Genomic DNA, 22,795 nt, shown 5'->3' with positions numbered 1-22,795 from the left:
CATACACAGAAAGAAACAGAAATACCCCTTTGGCAGTGGGAGACGGAGTAAAATATGAACAACGTGCACTCAGAAAACACGCACGCAAAAAAAAAGAAAAAAGAAAAAACACACGCATAAAAAGACCTCAAAGGGAGAGAGAGCACAGGCTATTTCCAAGGAAAAACAGAAAGGTGAAAGTTACCACATGCTTTTGCAGCAGTAAGCCTATGAGTAGAGAGCCACTTTTACCAAAAGCTAGGTGGAAATGAGGCCAGATGTTGTGAATTCCAGTGCCATCTAGGTTGTATAATCGAGACCAGGGTAAATTACAACTCAGAAAAACTCAAGTAGATTGAACATAACTCACATGGCATTCAAGTACACACTGATGTGCCACCAACTGCACGTAAACTAACTCTTCTATAGACGTAAACAACAAACTTATATTGATTAAATAGCTCTTCTACACTGAGACCGGCACAGTGCTCACACAGCCTCAGCCTTGGTCATGCAAGCCACTGCCTTCCAACAAAGGAAGAAATGAGAAAGGCAGGCTAGGCCAGAGCTCATCCTCAATATCACATGATTATATGCTGCTCCATGAATATAAATCATTCAACACAGGTAGTCATCCATGCTCCATGCTGTGCTGACAGCCATTCATTCCCCCAGCAATACTTACTGAGCATCTACTCTGGGCTTCACTTTCTGGTCAGAACGGGGGTCACTGAGAAGAAGATGGTCCTCCCAGCATTAACACCTATTGACAGTTCCTACTCATTGGATTCCTGATGGTCTTGGTTGAGAAACATTCCTGCTGCCTTGGTTTCATGGGATGACAGAGACTGAGTGTTCCAACAGGACAAGCCTTGGCTTGATGGAAAATGTTTTTCGTTATCCAGCTCAGGTATTTTACTGAACCATCCAGTTTGTTCCCCACCCTCTTTTTGTTCCCTTCTGACGCCAGAAGGCAGGCACTTCCTAACTGTTAAAGATCAAGAGTTTTCTATTTCATGCAATGCTTAGGCACATAGGAGTCTGTAGGAGAAAAGAACACCTTAGCAGCTTGAAGATATTAAATAGACCAGCAGAGTAACGAATGTTACCTGGATGCTTAGGAGCAAGACACATTGATTTGATTACTTTTTAATAATTCAAGTTACCCTCATTGCTCAGGCTGGGGGTACTGAGCTTAATGAGGCAATGAATAACGCCCTGCAATGGACTAAAATTCCCATAAACTTCCTGCACCTGCATTTCTGCAAACAAATCCTACATCTGCTTCCAAAAACCTATGGGGTAAGGGGAGGTTATCTGTGTAAAGTGTATGTGTGTGCGCATGCACACACAGGCATGAGTCACCTCACCCCAGGTTTGCTCTTTTTAGTCCCATCTTGTCTAATGCATCATCTACTTTCCCCTCGACATTTGATTTATAAAGATTCTAAATTATTAGTAAATGATGTTTTCTCTAAATGTAACCGATTGAAATATATATTCAAAACCTTACAGTTTCAACATCCCAAGAAGTAGATTTTCAGTAAGCTTTTTTTTTTTTTCCAGCAGACACAAAAAATTAATAAAGCTGGGAAGATTTTGGAGACAGCATTTGATTAGAAATCCAAAGATACAAGATTAAGTTGAACAGGTGTCACTGTGCAATTAATTTAATTAATGCATTTTCAAAGGGTTAAATGAGTTTGCAGTTCTTTAGTAACAGAAAAAGATGAAGGAAAAATTCAAAAATATAAAATGGAAATTGAGAGACATGTTGTATATTTATCTTATTCCTGATCACTTCTTAAAAGATCAAAAAATATCGAGAAAATTGTATAGAAAATTATCTTTGACCAAAAAAGAACATCAACTGACATGGCACAAGACTGAGTAACACCCTATTCTAAGAATTTGGTGGTCATATTAAGAACTTTCTTGTCTCCATGATGCAGCAATATGCAAGAGAACAGGTACGATCACCTGAGCAGAATTGGGGTTTTCCTGTATTTGGAAAGGGATATTCACATCCTTGGGTGAGTGTATCTCCGGAACCCAAGGACTTTTCCTTCATCGGAACTTCCATCTCGATTGGAAGCAAATCCTCCGAGAGGGCCGTGAGTCATAGCAGCAGCATTGTGAGGACCCACGAGAAACTCAGATTCACTCTTCCTGTCTATACTCATGTGGGCACCTATGCCAGAAAATTAGAAAAACTCTGTGCTTAGTTAGTCCTCAACTCTTACAGTGCTGGGATGCATCAATACAGATACATTTGGAAGTAGTAGATAATCACAACCTGAAAATGGACTCTGTAAGGGTGCCTGATTTCCTGTTTCATCAATTTAAATGAGCTCCTTAGGGAGGAAACCATAGACAAAATGAAAGGGCAACCCATGGACTAGGAGACAATATTCACAAATGATGTGACTGACAAGCGGTTAATCTCCAAAATATGCAAACGGTTCATACAGCTCAATATCAAAAAAAAGAACAACCCAATCAGAAAATAGGCAGAAGATTCAAATAGATATTTCTCCAAAGAAGAGATACAGACAGCCAACAGGCACATGAAAAGATGCTCAACATCACTAATTATTAGAGAAACACAAATCAAAACTATACCACCTCACATTGGTCAGAATGGCCATCATTAAAAAGTCCACAAATAATGAATGCGATCCATCACAAATGAAAAGATAGTTTTGACCACACAGGATTTTAAACCCTCCTCAAAAAAAAAAAAAAAAAACAAACGTAAATGATAAGTTGAAAAAAACTACAAATACTTTACAGTGAGCTTTGCAAATTAATGAAAAGAACCACAAAAAATGAGCACAACATACAGACATTTTACATTGTCTAACAGATACAAGAAAATAGTCTCCTACCTCAATAGGCATTTAAAAATCAAATTAAAGAAACATTGAGAAACCACTTTTCACTTTTTAAGCCAGCTAAACAGCTAACTAACATGATTAATAACCCATGTTGATGAGACTGCAGTAAGTCAGGCTGTCTGCCACATTGCTAGCCAAGGTACCAACGGGTGCAACCTTTGCAGAAAGTAATTTGGGATTTTGGCAATTTGGTCTAAGAGCCTTTAAAAAAGTTCAAGTTCATATCTTTTGACATGATAATTTTACCTCTAAGAAACTATTTTAACAAAATAATGAGATGAATTTTAAGATTCTGCTACACACATTAATCCAACAAGTGTTTTTTGAATGCCTGTTCTATGCAGGGCCTTGTATTGACAGTCGTGGTGTATTGACCATCTATTACTTTAAAAAAGAATGGTTACTGTGATATTTTTAGTATGCAAACCCTAAAAACAATCTATGTAAGATACAATAAGGGAACATAAATTATAGTATGTTCATAAAATAGAATATTATAAGCACATTAAGAACAACTTTTGGAAAAATCTACAGTGACATGGGAAAATGCTTAGGTAAAATATTAAAAGCCAGAAAAACATTATGTAAAAACAATTATTACTACAATTATGTAAAAACACTAGACTCAAGGCAGAAGGAAATATTGGAACATTTTAACATAAGAGAGCTCTGTATTTTTCTAAAAGTCATTAAAACTGGGCTCTAGTTTCAGCTTCGCCACTTACTACTAATATATGACTTTGGGAAAGTCAGTTAAACCTCACAATCCTCGATTTTCTAATTTGTAAAATGGAGATGTAATTCAAGCCTTGATTCTCTCCCAGAACATGAATTAGATAATGCATGAATTGGTGCTTTGTAAGATGAAAAGTTCTAAATACCTAACTGCATACTGTATTTTCTAAGCAGAGAAGGATGATTAGATCTGAAAGACTGAACCCTTTTCTCCCACTTTTGCATGTCTCTTCTCTACTTCAAATTCCTATTTAATATAATGTTCATTTAGGGGAAGTTTTTCTTGATTTATTCCATTCCCTCTCAATCACTTAGTTTGTATCTTTGCCACATTTATATGCATTACATTAATTAGCACTTGTTGGCCAAGTATATTTCATACAGTGACTTTCATTTTTTAATCTGGAATCATTTATGAACTGAATTTTTAGGAAATTCTAAAACTTCCATTTCTTCACACCTATCCTAATCTTTTGTCCAAAGGAAATTGGGACGTAACAACTGATTTCCCCTAAAATCAATAGCTCTCTTCAAGAAAATATCCTGCAATCTCTCTGATGGATGACATTTGGATCTAAAATAGTATTCCCACCACTATTATATTTTAAGAATAAACCTTTGTCTGAGGCAAAGACCACCCACCTGATGCCTTGTGAGGCACTGTTCCCAGAAGAGGGACATTGACGGTTGGGTCTGCCATGATGCCTTTATCCAAGGAGCGCAAGGACAGGAATTCATAGAAGTATTCTGCCTACAACAGAAGGCATTGACAAATCAGTACCATGGAAACCACAGAGAGTGGGAAGGCACTTCTCAATTCATCATCCCTCTGATGGAATACTGACATTTTTCACCATAGGAATTCTGGAACACATGACACCTAAAATATTGTGTAGGCATAACTCTCTCTTCTGGGTTTTAGAACTCTAGAATTAGACTGCTTGGAGAGAAGTGATTCTTCCAAAACATTAATAACACATATCCAAGATATTTACAAGGTAGCCTTTCAGCTTAAAAGGATTGAGAAAAATGCTCTGAAGGAAATAGGTGATGTCAAAACAATCTTCAACTAGCCCTTATAAAATCCATCTGTTTCTTGGGTCATTTTTTAATTCTTTTCAAATGTGAAGTGACTTTTTGGATCAGAATTTGGAAAGACATAATAAGTAAGTGATAACAAAGGCAAAAACCTACATGCAAAAGAAGATACGAAAGTCCAAAATTTAATGATCTTGTGTTAACATTTATTTTTCAGTATCATTTCCTTTGGAAGGTTTATGTAACATCTCAATTTAATTATGGAGAGAAAAGTCTAAAAATGTAAAAACCACCTCTGCAATATGACAATAAGCCATAAAACTTTGCATTGTAAACATTTTTCACTTTCCCACTGAATCTAGTTGAGAAGATGATTCTTGTTACTTGAATGGCCATGAACTACTGATAGTAGTAATGTATAATCTCACTGTAGAACTTTGATGCTTAACTGATTCTCATCTGGGTTATTAAAGGGACTTGTAATGGAAACAATGTGTTCTTGCTTAGGGATAAAGAACAATCAATAAATCATATAGATACCAAAATGAGAGTTAGGCAGACTAAGCGGTTCTGCAGTTATCTGCAGAGATATCCAGAATTTGGATTGGTTAATTAAGCTGATTACATAAACATGGGCTAGGAAGAGGTTTAAAAAAATACAGCCTTTCTTTCATGCAGTATAAAATATTTACATGCATTATAAAATATATTTTCCAACATGGAGGATATAAGAGATACATGGTAGACACTGACACAACTTTCTGTTTTAAGTCACAGTATCAACGTATTAGGCATTAAGAACTTCATGAGTAAGAGAATGTAAAAGGTTAATCTTAGAAGGTAATCTGTAGGGATATTGTCACACCTGTATCAAGCTGAAAAGCACTTCAAGGTTTTACCAGGTCAAAAGGAGCACCTTTATTAACCAAAATTCCACTGCAACTGTTTCTTTGACTTGTGGCAGTGGTTCCATAAGACCACTGGGAAGGGTTTCCTGGGAGGGTAAAAATGTTGTGTGAATTAATTTTACTAAATTCATTCATTAGGAGGGCCTTGAGGATAAAGAGTCATCAAGGAGTTAATTCCTACCCTGTTTAAGGGAAGGCAGAGAATTGCAAGAAGTCTGATGAAAGGAGTATCATCAGGAGAGGTCATTCAATTGAAAGAATTCCTTTGAAAGCAAGAACATTAATTATGTCCCTTCAAGAAAACCAATGATTATTAAAAATGGGCTACTTCTTAGATGGCAGTTCATGAATTTAAGTGTTTTAAATGACTTCTACCAGCTGTAGTTCCCTCTACACTTTACTAGATTATATTTATCATTTCACATTTTGTTCTAAAACATATCTTGGTTAGCATTATAAAGGATTTGGTGCTGTATGCCTTTATAGTTAGTAACTTTTGGTTATTTATATTACCAAGTACAGTAATAATAACTACCAACAATAAAACAACATCACTCACGAACGGCATACTACAAGCCAAGACTTACTCAAAATATTTGTATTTGTAGTACATTTAACATTGGAAAAGGGTTGAATGAACAGAGTACAGATATGTTGAAAACAATTCAGTTTTATTGAAAATAAAACAGTTTGAAGCTATATTGCTTCAAATACCACATTATCATTTGCTGCTCCATAATTATACCTTTGAGCTTTATCACATTATACACTAAATCTATGTTTATGTGGATGATATATTTTAAAATTGCATTTATAAAAACAAATATAATTTCAGCAAGTTTTAAAAATTATTTTTTGGGTTAATAAGAAAAAGGATGAAAGACGAGAAATGAAGATTAAAAAGAATGACTGCATAGGATTGATGGTAACTGATTTTTTGCCTTTTCTCTCTCTCCCAAATTTTCTACATATGGTTCCATGCCTTTCATAGTGAAATAAATACACTTATTTAACAACAGACATAAATCATATACTCTGCTTTCAGTTCTGTGTGGCTGATGATAATCACCCGCTCTACTTGTATAAATCTCTGATCATAGATGAAATATTCTTCTTAGCCTTCTATTTAGCATGGCTGTGCTCAGGTATTCAAATCTCTTGCTCTTCTTCCCGAAACTGTGCTTCAAGAAAACAACACTCAGTATTTAAGCAGCTTCTAAATGTCTCTTTCAGAAGCTTTTGATGATGTTCACCCAATGTGGGAAAGAATTTCACCGAGTCCAAAAACGTAACTTCATAGAACCTTTGGGTCTCCTGTTATTATCGTTTCATAACAAACATGACCTTTGCCAGTTTCTTTTTATTTTTTTTTAAAAATTATCATTTGTCATGCTTCAAGTCTTAGTTATGGCATGTGGGGTCTTCGTTGCATCCTGCAGGATCTTTCCTTGTGGCGTGCGGTCTCTCTTGTTGTGATGGGCAGGCTCAGTAGTTGCGGCACGTGGGATCTGGAACACACAGGCTCCGTAGTTGTGGTACACAGGCTTAGTTTTCCTGTGGTATGTGGGATTTTAGTTCCCTGACCAGGGATTGAACCCGAGACCCCTGCATTGCAAGGCAGACTGTTAACCACTGGACCACCAGGAAAGTCCCTGCTGTTGCTGTTTTTCAGTATGATCACGTAAGGTGGGTTGGGAAGCATGAATGTGCTATATTCAGTCTCAGAGAGTTTATAATTAGCGTTGGCATGACTCACTGCAGGATGTAGCTGGGTTTAATGAACTCATCTGGCCAACCAATACTCTGATCTTATCAATCACAAATTTCACAGTAGGGTGACCCTTTGATTTCTTTGAGAATCAGTAAACATCATGGCTTTTCTGCTACAATTCTAAGACTGTATCACAAAGTAGGAACTGGTTAAAATGGCTTCTTCTTTGGATTTTATCAGCAAAAGACAGTTGCCAGAGAAAACCATTTTTATTTGTTTGGCTTTCTTTTTAGAGATATTCATGCTCTAATCTCTAAAATAAACAGTTTTCTTCATAATGTTATATTTGTTTTTAAAAGAAGTTTATGTCCACTGCTTTCTTAAAAACTCTAAGTTGAAAATCACTTAGCAATTGACCAATTCTTTGTCTGATAGTGGAACGGACTTCTTTCAAAGTTTCACTGTCATTATAAAGCAATCTATCCAAACCACCAATACCATATAAATGTTTTTACAAATAAACCATCATCACCGTGAGGTAGAGATGAAATAAATTCCTCATTTAAATTAAGGGCTTAAGTACTTCCCTCAAAGTCACAGAAATGGTTGATGAAATAAGTGATAGATTTATGAATGTTATAACTCCTAGATAGGACTTTCTGCTTTTACTTTATTTATAATATAATAACTATTCTTAGTCCCAAACTCTCTCCTGGAAAAACTTATCTGGGGGCAAATAAAACCTAAATTCTATGCCAAAGGGAACAGAGAGCTAGCTTTAAAGTTTGGGAACAAGTCTTACAAATTTCAGATTTATTAGTAAGATAAAAGGAGCCCAGAGTATGAACTGTAATAGGGAGGTAGCATGCTGGAAAGCATAAAACCTCTATTAAGAAAAAGTACATTTTGTTACGCTAAGTGACACTAGTGGAAACTCAGGTAGAGGTAACTAGGGTGCTTATTTGGAAAACACATGAAAAGATTGCCTTGTACTCAAACAAAGAATGGGTCTATTCAGAATAATTCACTTCTAAATTAAGTTGCTGAGAATCTTGCTGGCCTGGTTTGCCACGCAGTAAATTTTCTTTTCATAGAGAAGTACAAAAGACACCCAAATATTATCAAGAAAGGAGTGCTAGAGCCCATTTAACTTGCTTCCAAGCAACTTGGCTGAATATTCAGGTTGTTCCTTCCAGAAGAGATGAAGACATCAATTAAATAACAAATGGGACAACTCAGAAGGCCTTCACTCTGGCACTCTTTTTTGGTTTGACATAGAGAAAGGAAGCAGAGAATTGCATTAACCTTTGGAGGGAATGGAGAGAATCCAGTATTTCTTTTTTACCTTTGAAGTTCTGAGTTTATGGTGTACACTTAATCTAATAAGCACAATAATTGCAGGAACCCCTGAGTTAAGAATCAAAGGTTCTTCATAAAACCATGGTTCTCAAACCCCTTTCACGTATTATGATGTTGGCCTAAGCATTCACGGGAAAACACTAAAACAGTAAAGGCATCGTATCTGTCCCCTCTAAAATTTCAAGTAATTCAAAAATACAGAATATAGTGCTGTAAAGTTTGAAACTTTACAAATAATTTTTGCTAAGTGTTTGCTATACTCCAGTCACCGTTCATTTAATTCTCACAACAACCTACTACTATTATAGCATACAAGTATGTTCCGATTAGCCAGGCCCTGAGCGTGAGAATTACTAAAGGAATATAAAATAGCTCCTATACAGTATGTGAAAGCCAAGAAGAAATCTACTAAAATAAGAAAGGAAAATAGTTCAATGTGGAAGTTCCAAACAAAATGAATAAGCATGCCTAATGCTTAAAATAATCTGACGCCTGAATGTCTAGACGTAAAATTGCCAGATCTCACATTCTTCCTCAGCATTCTTCTTGTCACCTCTCTGCAAAATTTCATCCGTCAGATTCACAACTCATTATCCTTGGATTCTGTGACCGTCTGCTGATTCTTCTCCCACATCTTGCTTTTCCTTCATTTCCTTATTAAGGCTCCTATCAGCTCAAAATCTCGGAAAAATCATTAGGACCCAAGCCTCAGCTCTTCAATTTTTATATTGTCATAAAACTCCTGCACTTGCACAGACTGAACTTTTTCCTCCTGAGCAACGAGATGCTCGGTGTGAATAGTTCACACCACCTCATGGCCGTGCTTGTGCACACAGAGCCTCTTTCATCGCCTCCCCAAAACAGCTTCCCGACCTCTTTTCTTAATTTCTGTTGACAGTATTATCATTTTTTCATGACAAAGGAACTGAACCTCAGAGTTGTCATTTCTTGCCTCTCCCAATAGTCTCTCCAGAATCTCTTCTGAGTCTGTCTCTTCCATTCCCATTGCTTCCACCTTAACTCAGACTTTATTTCCTCAAGGTGGCATTACTGTAAAATTTCTGAAATATCCTTCCTCCCTGTCTCTTCAATGCCATAATAAAAGCTAATATATCTAACTGAAACATCACTTTTTTAACATCACTTTTTTATTAAAGTATAATTTACAATATCGTGTTGTTTTCAAGTGTACCATATAGTGATTCAGTATTTTTGCAGATTATATTCCATAAAAGGCTATTACAAGATAGTGGGTATAATTATCAGTGCTATCCAGTATATCTTTGTTGCTCATCTATTTTATATATAGTAGTTTTATATTTCTTAATCCTATACTCCTAATTTTTTCTTGGGGATGGTCTTGATCCCTGTCTCCTGTACAATGTCACGAACCTCTGTCCATAGTTCATCAGGCATTCTGTCTATCAGATCTAGTCCCTTAAATCTATTTCTCACTTCCACTGTATAATCAAAAGGGATTTGATTTAGGTCATACCTGAATGGTCTAGTGGTTTTTCCCACTTTCTTCAATTTAAGTCTGAATTTGGCAATCAGGAGTTCATGATCTGACTATGCCAAAGCCTTTGACAGTGTGGATCACAATAAACTGTGGAAAATTCTGAAAGAAATGGGAATACAGACCACCTGACCTGCCTCTTGAGAAATCTATATGCAGGTCAGGAAGCAACAGTTAGAACTGGACATGGAGCAACAGACTGGTTCCAAATAGGAAAAGGAGTACGTCAAGGCTGTATATTGTCACCCTGCTTATTTAACTTCTATGCAGAGTACATCATGAGAAACACTGGGCTGGAAGAAGCACAAGCTGGAATCAAGATTGCTGGGAGAAATATCAATAACCTCAGATATGCAGATGACACCATCCTTATGGCAGAAAGTGAAGAGGAGCTAAAAGCCTCTTGATGAAAGTGAAAGAGGAGAGTGAAAAAGTTGGCTTAAAACTCAACATTCAGAAAACGAAGATCATGGCATCTGGTCCCATCACTCCATGGCAAATAGATGGGAAACAGTGACTGACTTTATTTTTTTGAGCTCCAAAATCACTGCAGATGGTGATTTCAGCCATGAAATTAAAAGATGCTTACTCCTTGGAAGGAAAGATATGCCAAACTAGACAGCATATTAAAAAGCAGAGACATTACTTTGCCAACAAAGGTCTGTCTAGTCAAGGCTATGGTTTTTCCAGCGGTCATGTATAGATGTGAGAGTTGGACTATAAAGAAAGCTGAGCACAGAAGAATTGATGCTTTTGAATTGTGGTGTTGGAGAAGACTCTTGAGAGTCCCTTGGACTGCAAGGAGATCCAACCAGTCCATCCTAAAGGAAATCAGTCCTGGGTGTTCATTGGAAGGACTGATGTTGAAGCTGAAACTCCAATACTTTGGCCACCTGATGCGAAGAGCTGACTCATTTGAAAAGACCCTGATGTTGGGAAACATTGAAGGCAGGAGGAGAAGGGGACAACAGAGGATGAGATGGTTGGATGGCATCACCAACTCAATGGACATGAGTCTGGGTAAACTCTGGGAGTTGGTGATGGACAGGGAGGCCTGGCGTGCTGCGGTTCATGGGGTCGCAGGGAGTCAGACACAACTGAACTGACTGATACAACATGGACTGAACTGAAGTGAACTGGACTGATACTCCTAATTTGCCTTTCCTTAATCCCCTCTGCCTTTTAGTAATCACAAGTTTGTTTTCTCTATCTGTGAGTCTGTTTCAGTTTTAGATATAAATTTTCCCTGATGGCTCAGATGGTAAAGAATCTGCATACAATGCAGGGAACCCGAGTTTGGTCCCTGGGTTGGGAAGATCCTCTGGAGAAGGGAATGGCAACGCATGCCAGTATTCTTGCCTGGATAATTCTATGGACAGAGGAGTCTTGAGGGCTACAGTCCATGGGGTCACAAAGAGTTAGATGTGACTGAGTGATTAACACTTATTTGTATTATTTTTTTCAGATTCCACATATAAGTGGTATCATATAGCATTTTTCTTTTCTTCTCACTTACTTCACTAAGCATAATATTCTCTAGATGCATCCATGTTGCTGAAGATGGCAGTAGTTCTTTCTTTTTTATGGTGGAGTAATATTCCATTGTGTTAGTTGTTCAGTTGTGTCTGACTCTTTGTGACCCCCATGAACTGTAGCCCACCAGGCTCCTCTGTCTATAGAATTCTCCAGGCAAGAATACTGAAGTGGGTCAGCCATTCCCTTCTTCAGGGGATCTTCTCGACCCAGGGATCAAACCTGGGTCTCCTGCATTGCAGGCAGATTCTTTACCAGCTGAGCCACCAAGGAAGCCCTGGATTTAGAAAAGGCAGAGGAACCAGAGATCAAGTTGCCAATATCTGTTGGATCTTAGAAAAAGCAAGGGAATTCCAGAAAAACATCTGCTTCATTGACTACACTAAAGCCTTTGACTGTATGGATCACAACAAACTGTGGAATACTCTTTAAGAGATGGGAATACCAGACCACCTTACCTGTCTCCTGTGAAACCTGTATGCAAGTCAAGAAGCAACAGTTAGAACTGGATATGGAACAATGGACTGTTTCAAAATTGGGAAAGGAGTACATCAAGGCTATATATTGTCATCCTGCTTATTTAACTTCTATACAGAGTACATCATGTGAAATGCCAGGCTGGATAAATCACAAGTTAGTATCAAAATTGCCAGAAGAAATATCAACAACCTCAGATATGCAGATGACACCACTCTAATGGCAGAAAGCGAAGAGGAACTAAAAGGCTGTTGTTGAAGGTGAAAGAGGAGAGTGAAAACCTGGCTTAAAACTCAACATTCAAAAAACAAAGATTATGGAATCTGGTCCCATCACTTCACAGTAAATAGATAGGGAAAAATGGAAACAGTGACAGACTTTATTTTCTTGGGCTCTAAAATCACTGCAGACAGAGACTGCAGCCAGGAAATTAAAAGATGCTTGCTCTTTGGAAGCAAAGCTAAGACAAACCTAGAGAGTGTATTAAAAAGCAGAGACATCATTTTGCCAACAAAGGTCTGTATAGTCAAAGCTACAGTATTACCAGTAGTCTTGTACAGATGTGAGGGTCGGACCATAAGGAAGGCTGAGCACTAAAGTAGTGATGCTTTCAAACTGTGGTGCTGGAGAAGACTCTTGAGAGTCCCTTGGATAGCAAGGAGATCAAACCAGTCAATCCTAAAGGAAATCAATCCTGAATATTCATTGGAAGGACTGATGCTGAAGCTAAAGTTCCAATACTTTGTCCTCCTTATGAGAAAAGCAGATTCACTGGAAAGGACCTTGATGCTGGGAAGTATTGAGGGCAGGCAGAGAAGGGGGTGAAAAGGATGAGATGGTGGGATGGCATCACCGAGTCAGTGGCTATGCTGCTGCTGCTGCTAAGTCACTTCAGTCGTGTCCGACCCTGTGCGACCCCATAGATGGCAGCCCACCATGCTCCCCCGTCCCTGGGATTCTCCAGGCAAGAACACTGGAGTGGGTTGCCATTTCCTTCTCCAAAGCATGAAAGTGAAAAGTGAAAGTGAAGTTGCTCAGTCGTGTCCGACTCTTCGCGACCCCATGGACTGTAGCCTACCAGTCTCCTCTGTCCATGGGATTTTCTAGGCAAGAGTACTGGAGTGGGGCCATTGCCTTCTCCAGTCAATGGACATGAGTTTGAGCAAACTCTGGGAAATGGTGAAGGACAGGGAAACCTGCTGTGCTGCAGTCCATGGGGTCACAAAGAGTCGGACATGACTGAGCAGCTGAACAACAACCGTATTCGGTTGTATGTATGTACCACATCTTTATTGACTCCTCTGCTGGACATCTAGGGTGCTTCCGTGTCCTGGCTATTGTAAACAGTGCTGCTATGAACACAGGGGTGCATGCATCTTCTTGACTTAGTATCACTTTTGTCACATCACCATTCCCCTATTTCTCCTTATCTCCAGGATAAGGCCTTTAGCCTGTTTGAATGCTCGCCACAATTTGGCTCCATGTTTCTCTTATTTCTTAATATTCCACAGCAGGGACGTGCTGCTGGAGCTCAACTGGCCTGCTCTGAACATACCAGAGCCATGCCTGTATTCCAGTGTTTTCACTTACACTGACCCGTGTGTGTGTGCGCTAAGTTGCTTCAGTCGTGTCTGACTTTGCAAGTCAGACTGTAGCCCACCAGGCTCCTCTGACTGTAGGACTTCCCAAGCAAGAATACTGGAGTGAGTTGCCATTCTCTTCTCCAGAGGATCTTCCTGACCCAGGGATCAAACCTGCGTCTCCTGCAGCTCCTCCATTGCAGGCGGATTCTTTACTGCTGAGCCACTGGGAAGCCCATACTGACCTGCGATAGGACTTAAACCAATTTGGCCCTTAAACATGTACCACCATGTATTATTAAGAAACTTTTCACATGGGTATATCATGTATTCTCATGTACATCTTGGATTCTTTGTGTTAAGAATGGGATTATATTTTTTTTCCAGCACTCTACTGGAGATTCACTCAGCCTTGTACACAGCACAAGGGATTTAATAAATATTTGTTGAATGAATGAATGACCTACCAGGAAGCATTCAGATGTGTAAGCCCAGTGCATCCAGAACACTCTGTTGTGGTGAAGTGGCATTAGTGTCTGATTCTACTGACATGCGGCAGCTTCTCTGTTTTGGCAATTGGTAAATTACTTTTACGGGTCGATAGAGTCTCTTTTATTTTGCTGTCTGGCCAGTCACCCGAGCATACACAGAGAATAGAGAAGGTTTTGGAAGAAAAGATCAAACAAACATTGACATTTGATATCCAGCCAGTCTGGGCATAGTTTGTAACTGTTTCATGCTTGTTTAGGGACAAAACCTTGGCAATCAGGCTCCCAGAAAGAATACAAGCAAATAATATAAATAAGGTCCAGTTCTAAAACATGACTTTGTCCAGTGTTCTTCTGGTTCATATTTTCCACTTGCGTCTCTCCTATAAGTTACATATGTATAATTATAAAGACAAGTAGTTTGTATAAATTTTGTACAAGTTAATCTTAAAATTTTGGTGATCAAGCTCTGTGCTTTTGAAACCAGTCCTTTTACAGTTCCCATGGACTATACAGGCCATGGAATTCTCCAGGCCAGAATCCTGGAGTGGGTAGCCTATCCCTTCTCCAGCAAATCTTCCTGACCCAGGAATTGAACCAGGGTCTTCTGCATTGCAGGCAGATTCTTTACCAATTGAGCTACAAATTTGTAAAGTTGTATAAAATTTACATAAACTTTGTGTTCTGTCAATTACAATATGCAATTGCAATGTCACTAAAATATCAACAATGACTTTTTTCCTGCTTTCTTTTGAAACTGGCCCTAAGAGGAATTTGCTTCAGAAACAAAAAGGAAAACACCTTCTCATGCAGGGTAGTTATTTCATCATGTCGCTGGCTTGGATGAAATTGACACTGAGATTAACAAGGCTTAAAGAGAGAATTTCGATCTGCCTAGTTCTTCTATTCTAGTAATCATTTTTTATACACCCTAGACTAGACCACAGTCAGTGGACCGGTTGAGGGAGTGAAGTTATTGGAATATAATGGTAATACTAAAACTTAAAGTCCAAGTAAACACACCCGGGACCACAAGAGTTTTGTAAACTAAAACTGGCAGGAGATCACACGGTTTGGCTTCACATGAATCTGAAATATCTAAGACATTTTCCATTTTTTCCTCCTAGGGTTTGGAACTATCCTTGCTCATGCAAACCAAAAACAGACCTGGTTATCCGACAAATCCCTGGCTAGTCACTCTCTTTTAAGAATCCTAAAGATAGGAAAGCAGTGCAATAGAGAATTAAATTGCTATTTTGTATTAGATAAAACCAAACGTTAGGATTGTTTATTTGTTTATTTTTTGTGGGAGAGTTAATAAGGAAGTAGAAAAGCAAAGCATTAAACAATGAAAAAGGTTTTCTTAAGTTCTTTTGAAGACTGAAAAAATGGGTATCAGCGTAAAGACCATGCCCAGCTTCCCTGGTGGCTCAGTCAGTAGAAAGAATCTGCCTGCAATGCAGGCGACCTAGGTTTGATCCCTGGGTTGGGAATATTCCCTGGAGAAGAAAATGGCAACCCACTCCGGTATTCTTGCCTGGGAAATCCCACGGACAGAGGAGCCTCCCAGGCTATGGTCCATGGGATTGCAAAAGTTGGACACAATTTAGTGATTAAACCACCACCACTAGCACCATAAAGATCATGTAGGCTCTAAACAAAATCGTGTTCAGCACACACTCATCAGACTCCCAAAATTTTCCTTGGAAAGAGCAATGGAGGTGAGGTAAGAAATAGATGGGTCCCCAGACTGAACAGTTGGTTTTTGTCAAGTGGAATAAAATTGAAGATTTGTTCTCATTCAGACACTCAAAGGACAAAGCTAATGGCAGAAGCTGAGCTCTGCTAAAGAGATAAGATGACCTTTTCTGAGGTCAAGGAAAACTTCCCTGTCTTAAACATGTGCAGGAAGGCTCTTTGGGGGTTAAAAAAGGAGGGGTCACTACCCCATAATAAGTGTGGACATTTTCCAACAGGCCTCTGCAGGGGGACCCATCTTAGCAAAAGGTTGCACACGTGTATTGGGCAGGGTCAATCAATCAGTCGGGTATGAGGAAAAAAAATAATTGGCCAAAAGTAAACAAAGACCCAGAAGTACTATCCTATATAAGTGATTTAAATCACTTCTTTACAGTGCCCCTGCTTAGAGAGGAGGCCCATATGCTTTCTCTCTGGGTGTGCATCTCTGCCTAGCTTCTGACTTAGCTGTGCTTCTCATTCAGGATGCCCACACTCCTCTCTGGGTGTGTATTTCTGCCTTGCTTCTGTCTTAAACAAACTGCTTCTGTGCTCTCACGTTAGGCTGTCTCTGATGACAAACTCTGTGCCTGTTTTTACAGTTTTTGCCTCTATGAAACATTCTTGCTTTCAAAGGAGGTAAGAGCCAGGGAAACTTTGCCTCTAGCCCTGGGGGACTAGCAGCTAGGATTCCTGGTTGGTATCTAGGTTACCCAGTTCAACTCCTGGGCAGGGAACTAAGATCCCACTTTAGGACTGTTCACTGCTATCTTTCTGAGATCACATGCAGCAGTGGGGCCTCTGACCTCGAGGATTCTGGGACAAGTACCTCCTTCTTAGAATAATCTTGCCCTGATTCAAACATTTGCAAAGTTATGGGTCACTGCCAACCTAACAATTGGGCCCTAAGAAGGAGGACTGTCTGGGGCAATATTGAGTGGGGTAAGGTAAGGGACTGAGGAAAGAAAACATCATTCCAAGAGGTGCAGATGGCACTTCGGAGACCAGGGACAGTCTTTAAGTATGGGAGAAGAACAGTGTGGAGGAACTCAGGAGCACAGCTACAATTTCTCCCAAGTACTAAGACAGAAAAGTTATTGGAGACTGTGGAAGGGCTAATAAAGCAGTTTGAATGCAGGTGTCCTAGAGGAGATGGGAGAGGGAGGGTTCAGTTCTAACAAAGAAAAAGGAATACTTTTTCTATTTTTTCCTCCACATCTCAGGATTTATATTTGAATATATTTTTCTTAAAGCTTCAGAAGCGTCATTGGGTATTCACGCATTGGACAGGGTGGGGGAGAATGTACTAAGAGTTATTCCTTTAATAATTATTTAAAAACTGAGCAATCACACTTAGACCTCATTTATTCTTCATCAGCATCTCATCTCCTTGTTCTCCCCTTCACACAACTCACATGGTAGTGTATTTCAGCACATCACATTTTGCAGGGGGGACATAATGACACTTACAAAATGTACCAATAAATTTGGGGAGCACATCTACACAGCAAAGTTAATATTGCATTTGTTTCAGAGTTCTTTAGAATATATAGTTATCTCTAGAGGTATACATATTTCAGTCTATTGATAAAAAGTGCAAAATTTTTAATGGGCTTAAAAATATTGGGAGATATTGTCAATGATGGCTTGTACCATATTTAATATTAGGTCTTATTTTTCTTAGCTTCAGCTTCAGGTAATTTTCTTCAATTATTTAATATATTTTTCTTGAATCCACATGGACAGTATTAACTCCTTTGATGAAAATCATAAAAACCAGACATCTCCCCTTAACTTTATGTTTTAAAAAAGATGCATTAAACTACCTTGGTAATGGCTGTGAGATATGCCTTAATTTGACTTCTTTGTTCATATAATTTCAATTTCATATACTAGAATACTATGTGACAAGATATCTTCCAACGCCCAGTTTTTCTGTTCCTAAGAGCCAAACAGAAAAAAAAAAAATCTGTAACCTCATAATTAGATTTTCAGAGGCCAAAATTTACAGAACTAGTCGAGTAATCAGTTCAGTTCAGTTCAATCGCTCAGTCATGTCTGACTTTTTGTGACCCCATGAACTGAAGCATGCCAGGCCTCCCTGTCCATCACCAACTCTCAGAGCTTGCTCAAACTCATGTCCATCAAGTTGGTGATGCCATCAAACCATCTCATCCTCTGTCTTCCCCTTCTTTACCTGCCTTCAGTCTTTCCCAGGATCAAGGTCTTTTCCAGTGAGTCAGTTCTTCACATCAGGTGGCCAAACGATTGGAGTTTCAGCTTCAGCATCAGTCCTTCCAATGAAAACCCAGGACTGATTGCCTTTAGGATGGACTGGTTGGATCTCCTAGGAGTCCAAGGGGCTCTCAAGAGTCTTCTCCAACACCACAGTTCAAAAGCATCAATTCTTCAGTGCTCAGCTTTCTTTATAGTCCAACTCTCACATCCATACATGACCACTGGAAAAACCATAGCCTTGACTAGACAGACCTTTGTTGGCAAAGTAATGTCTCTGCTTTTTAATATGCTGTCTAGGTTGGTCATAGCTTTTCTTCCAAGGAGCAAGCATCTTTTAATTTCATGGCTATAGTCAACGTCTGCAGTGATTTTGGAGCCCCAAAAAATAAAGTCTGTCACTGTTTCCATTATTGCCCCATCTATTTGCCATGAAGTGATGGGACCAGATGCCATGATCTTAGTTTTCTGAATGTTGAGTTTTAAGCCAACTTTTTCACTCTCCTCTTTCACTTTTATCAAGAGGCTCTTTAGTTCTTTTTCACCTTCTGCCTTAAGAATAGTGTTACCTGCAAATCTGAGGTTTTTGATATTTCTCCTGGCAATCTTGATTCCAGCTTGTGCTTCATCCAGCCTGGCATTTCGCATGATGTACTCTGCATATAAGTGAAACAAACAAGGTGACAATATACAGCCTTGATGTACTCCTTTCCTGATTTGGAACCGTCTGTTGTTCCATGTCCAGTTCTAACTGTTGCTTCTTGACCTGCATACAGATTTCTCAGGAGGTGGTCTGATATTCCCATCTCTTTCAGAATTTTCCACAGTTTATTGTGATCCACACAGTCAAAGGCTTTGGCACAGTCAATAAAGCAAAAGTAAATCATTTTCTGGAACTCTCTTGCTTTTTCAATGATCCAACAGATGGCAATTTGATCTTTGATTCCTCTGCCTTTTCTAAATCCAGCTTGAACATCTTGAAGTTCACGGTTCATGTATTGCTGAAGCCTGGCTTGGAGAATTTTGAACATTACTTTGCTAGCATGTGAGATGAGTGCAACTGTGCAGTAGTTTGAGCATTCTTTGGCATTGCCTTTCTTTGGGATTGGAATGAAAATGGACCTTTTCCAGTTCTGTGGCCACTGCTGAGTTTTCCAAATTTGCTGGCATATTGAGTGCAGCACTTTCACAGCATCATCTTTTAGGATTTGAAATAGCTCAACTGGAATTCTATCACCTCCACTAGCTTTGTTCATAGTGATGATTCCTAAGGCCCACTTGACTTTGCATTCCAGGATGTCTGACTCTAGTTGAGTGATCACACCATCATGGTTATCTGAGTCATTAAGATCTTTTTTATATAGTTCTTCTGTGTATTGTTGCCACTTCTTCTTAATATCTTCTGCTTCTGTTAGGTCCATACCATTTCTGTCCTTTATTGTGCCCATCTTCGCATGAAATGTTCCCTTGGTATCTCTAATTTTCTTGAAGAGATCTCTAGTCTTTCCCATTCTATTGTTTTCCTCCATTTCTTTGCATTGTTCACTTAAGAAAGCTTTCTTATTTCTCCTTGGCATTCTTTGGAACTCTGCATTCAGGTGGGTATATCTTTCCTTTTCCCTTTTGCCTTTTGCTTCTCTTCTTTTCATAGCTATTTGTAAGACCTCCTCCGACAACCATTTTGCCTTTTTGTATTTCTTTTTCTTGGGGATGGTCTTGATCACTGCCTTCTGTACAATGTCACGAACCTCTGTCCATAGCTCTTCAGGCACTCTGTCTATCAGATCTAATCCCTTGAATCTGTTTGTCACTTCCACTGTATAATTGTAAGGGATTTGATTTAGGCCATATCTGAATGGTCAGTGGTTTTCCCTACTTTCTTCAATTTAAGTTTGCATTTGGCAATACGGAGTTCATGATCTGAGCCAAATGATCTGAGTCAGTTCCTGGTCTTATTTTTGCTGAAAGATAAGACACTGAAAGATGAACTTCCCAGGTCAATAGTGCCCAATATGCTACTGGAGAAGAGTGGAGAAATAACTCCAGAAAGAATGAAGAGACAGAGCCAAAGCAAAAACAACAGCCAGTTGTCAATGTGACTGGTGATGGAAGTAAAACTGGATGCTGTAAAGAACAATATTGCATAGGAACCTGGAATGTTAGGTCCATGAATCAAGGTAAATTGGAAGTGACCAAACAGGAGATGGCAAGAGTGAACATCTACATTTTAGGAATCAGTGAGCTAAAATGTACTAGAATGGGTGAACTTAACTCAGAGGACCATTATATCTACCACTGTGGGCAAGAATCCCTTAGAAGAAATGGCGTAGCCCTCAAAAGAGTCCAAAATGCAGTATTTGGATACAGTCTCAAAAATGACAGAATGGTCTCTGTTTATCTCCAAGGCAAACCATTCAATGTCACATTAATCCAAGTCTATGCCCTGACCAGTAATGCTGAAGAAGCTGAAGTTGAACGGTTCTATGAAGACCTACAAGACCTTTTAGAACTAACACCCAAAAAAGATATCGTTTTCATTATAGGGGACTGGAATGCAAAAGTAGGAAGTCAAGAACTACCTGGAGTAACAGGAAGTTTGACCTTGGAGTATAAAATGAAGCATGGCAAAGGCTAACAAAGTTTTGCCAAGAGAACGCACTGGTCATAGCAAACACCCTCTTCCAACAGCACAAGAGAAGACTCTACACATGCACATCGCCAGATGGTCAACACCAAAATCAGATTGATTACATTCTTTGCAGCCAAACCTGTAGAAGTTCTATCCAGTTGAGTAACAGTCACCACTATAAATGTTTTTTATACTTCAGGAAAAACCATTGCCTAGAACATGTAACACAATTAGCCTTTTTAATTTTCTAGGCTCCTCTGGATATTTATATTTTAAATTGTTACTCATACATACACCAATCATCCCTCTTCAAGAAATGAAATCAAAGGAATTTCCTGGAGAATACCAATGCTGAAAATCCATAGTCTGAGGACTAGCTAAATCTATGTGGCCAACTCCAGTAGTTTCCAAGGACCCCTGAGCAATTCTTTTAAACATCTCTTCTCCTACACACATTTCCATAGACGTCCTCTGCCCATTTCTACTTTCTTTACTCAAATGATGACAATATCTTATCCACAAGACTGTTATACAGGAATACTCTCCACTTTCCTCCATCCATCTACAAACAGGCACATCCACATTCCATCTTGCTTCCTTCCCATATCCTGAGTCTGGCAGCATCAATAATGTCATCTTCTCTCTTTTATATTAATGCAATGAAAAGGGTAAAAACCCGACCTTGTCTCTACCGGGCTATCTTTCATCCTTCCTGTCATTACAATGCTGCCAGAGGACGGGCTTGGGCCATACTCATGGGCTTGGTTTTCTTGCCCATCAGTCTTCTGCTCACTACAGTATGGCTTTTGCCTTCATTACTAATAACATGCTTTCTTAAAAGGTCACTGATGACTTCCAAGTTGTTAAATCCATTGAGAGCTGGACCTTGCTCCTTGGAAGAAAAGCTATGACAAAAGAAAAGCTAGGCAGCATATTAAAAAGCAGAGACATCACTTTGCTGATAAAGGTCTGTATAGTCAGAGCTATGGTTTTTCTAGTAGTCATGTACAGATGTGAGAGTTGGACCAGAAAGAAGGCTGAGCACTGAAGAATTGATGCTTTTGAACTGTGGTCCTGAGAAGACTTGACGGTCCCTTGAACAGCAAGGAGATCAAACCAGTCAAACCTAAAGGAAATCAACCCTGAATATTCATTGGAAGGACTGATGCTGAAACTTCAATACTTTGGCTACTTGATGTGAAGAGCCGACTTTTTGGAAAACAGCCTGATGCTGGGAGAGACTGAGTGCAGGAGAAGTGGGTGACAGAGGATAACACGGTTGGATGGTATCCAAATCAATGATATAAGTTTGAGCAAACTCTGGGGGATAAGGAAGGACAGGGAAGCCTGGCATGTTGCAGTCTATGGGTGACAAAGAGTCCAACAAGAATCAGTGACTGAACAAACAAAAATATTCTCTTAAATGTTTTTTATTACAATCAATTTCTCCTTCTCTCTCTTTTTTTTGATCTATACATTACAACAATTTCTCTTCTCTCTCTCCTTCTCTGATGTCTTTCTCTATGATCTTCACATGCTTCTCCTTTTGTAACTGCCCCTTACAAAGAGTCCAGATGTGGGCCTAGACACCATTAGAGAATCCATAGCTTTTGTGTTTCCATAAATGTGACTGTTTTTCTGGGGAGAGTAGACCCTAGCTTTTATCACATTCTTAAAGGAGTCCATGACTCAAAAAAAGGGTTAAGAACCACTGCCTTCAAGGTTAATGTTTCCAGGATACAACTTCTGGGCTCCTTTTCCTGCTTTTGCTCTCTTCTTGGGGTATCTTATCTGTTTCTCTGTCTTCAACTTACACCTATGTTTCCGTGATCTCCACATTTTTATCTCCAGTTTTTACCCTTCTTCTGAGTTCTAGATTCATATCAACAACTATCCACAAGACAGCTCCCCTTAGACTTAACATGTTTGAACCAAACCCATTATCTTCCCAAAGAACCTCTTCACTTTTATTT

The 22,795-nt window shown here is 39.1% G+C and overlaps 1 protein-coding gene across 2 annotated transcripts in view; it reads right to left on the bottom strand.

Moving 5' to 3' along the window:
* WIF1 (WNT inhibitory factor 1) overlaps positions 1-22,795 on the bottom strand; it is an 86,162-nt gene that overhangs the window by 26,622 nt on the left and 36,745 nt on the right. For both annotated transcript variants that reach the window (XM_004006493.6, XM_012174613.5), the window contains exon 3: positions 4,254-4,362. In XM_004006493.6, the coding sequence (XP_004006542.1) occupies positions 4,254-4,362 (109 nt within the window). The remainder of the gene's footprint in view (positions 1-4,253; positions 4,363-22,795) is intronic.

This window comes from Ovis aries, chromosome 3 (assembly GCF_016772045.2).
Source record: "Ovis aries strain OAR_USU_Benz2616 breed Rambouillet chromosome 3, ARS-UI_Ramb_v3.0, whole genome shotgun sequence".
Lineage (NCBI taxonomy): Eukaryota > Metazoa > Chordata > Mammalia > Artiodactyla > Bovidae > Ovis > Ovis aries.
Note: the sequence above shows the minus strand (reverse complement) of the source record. Positions and strands in the feature narration are given on the sequence as shown.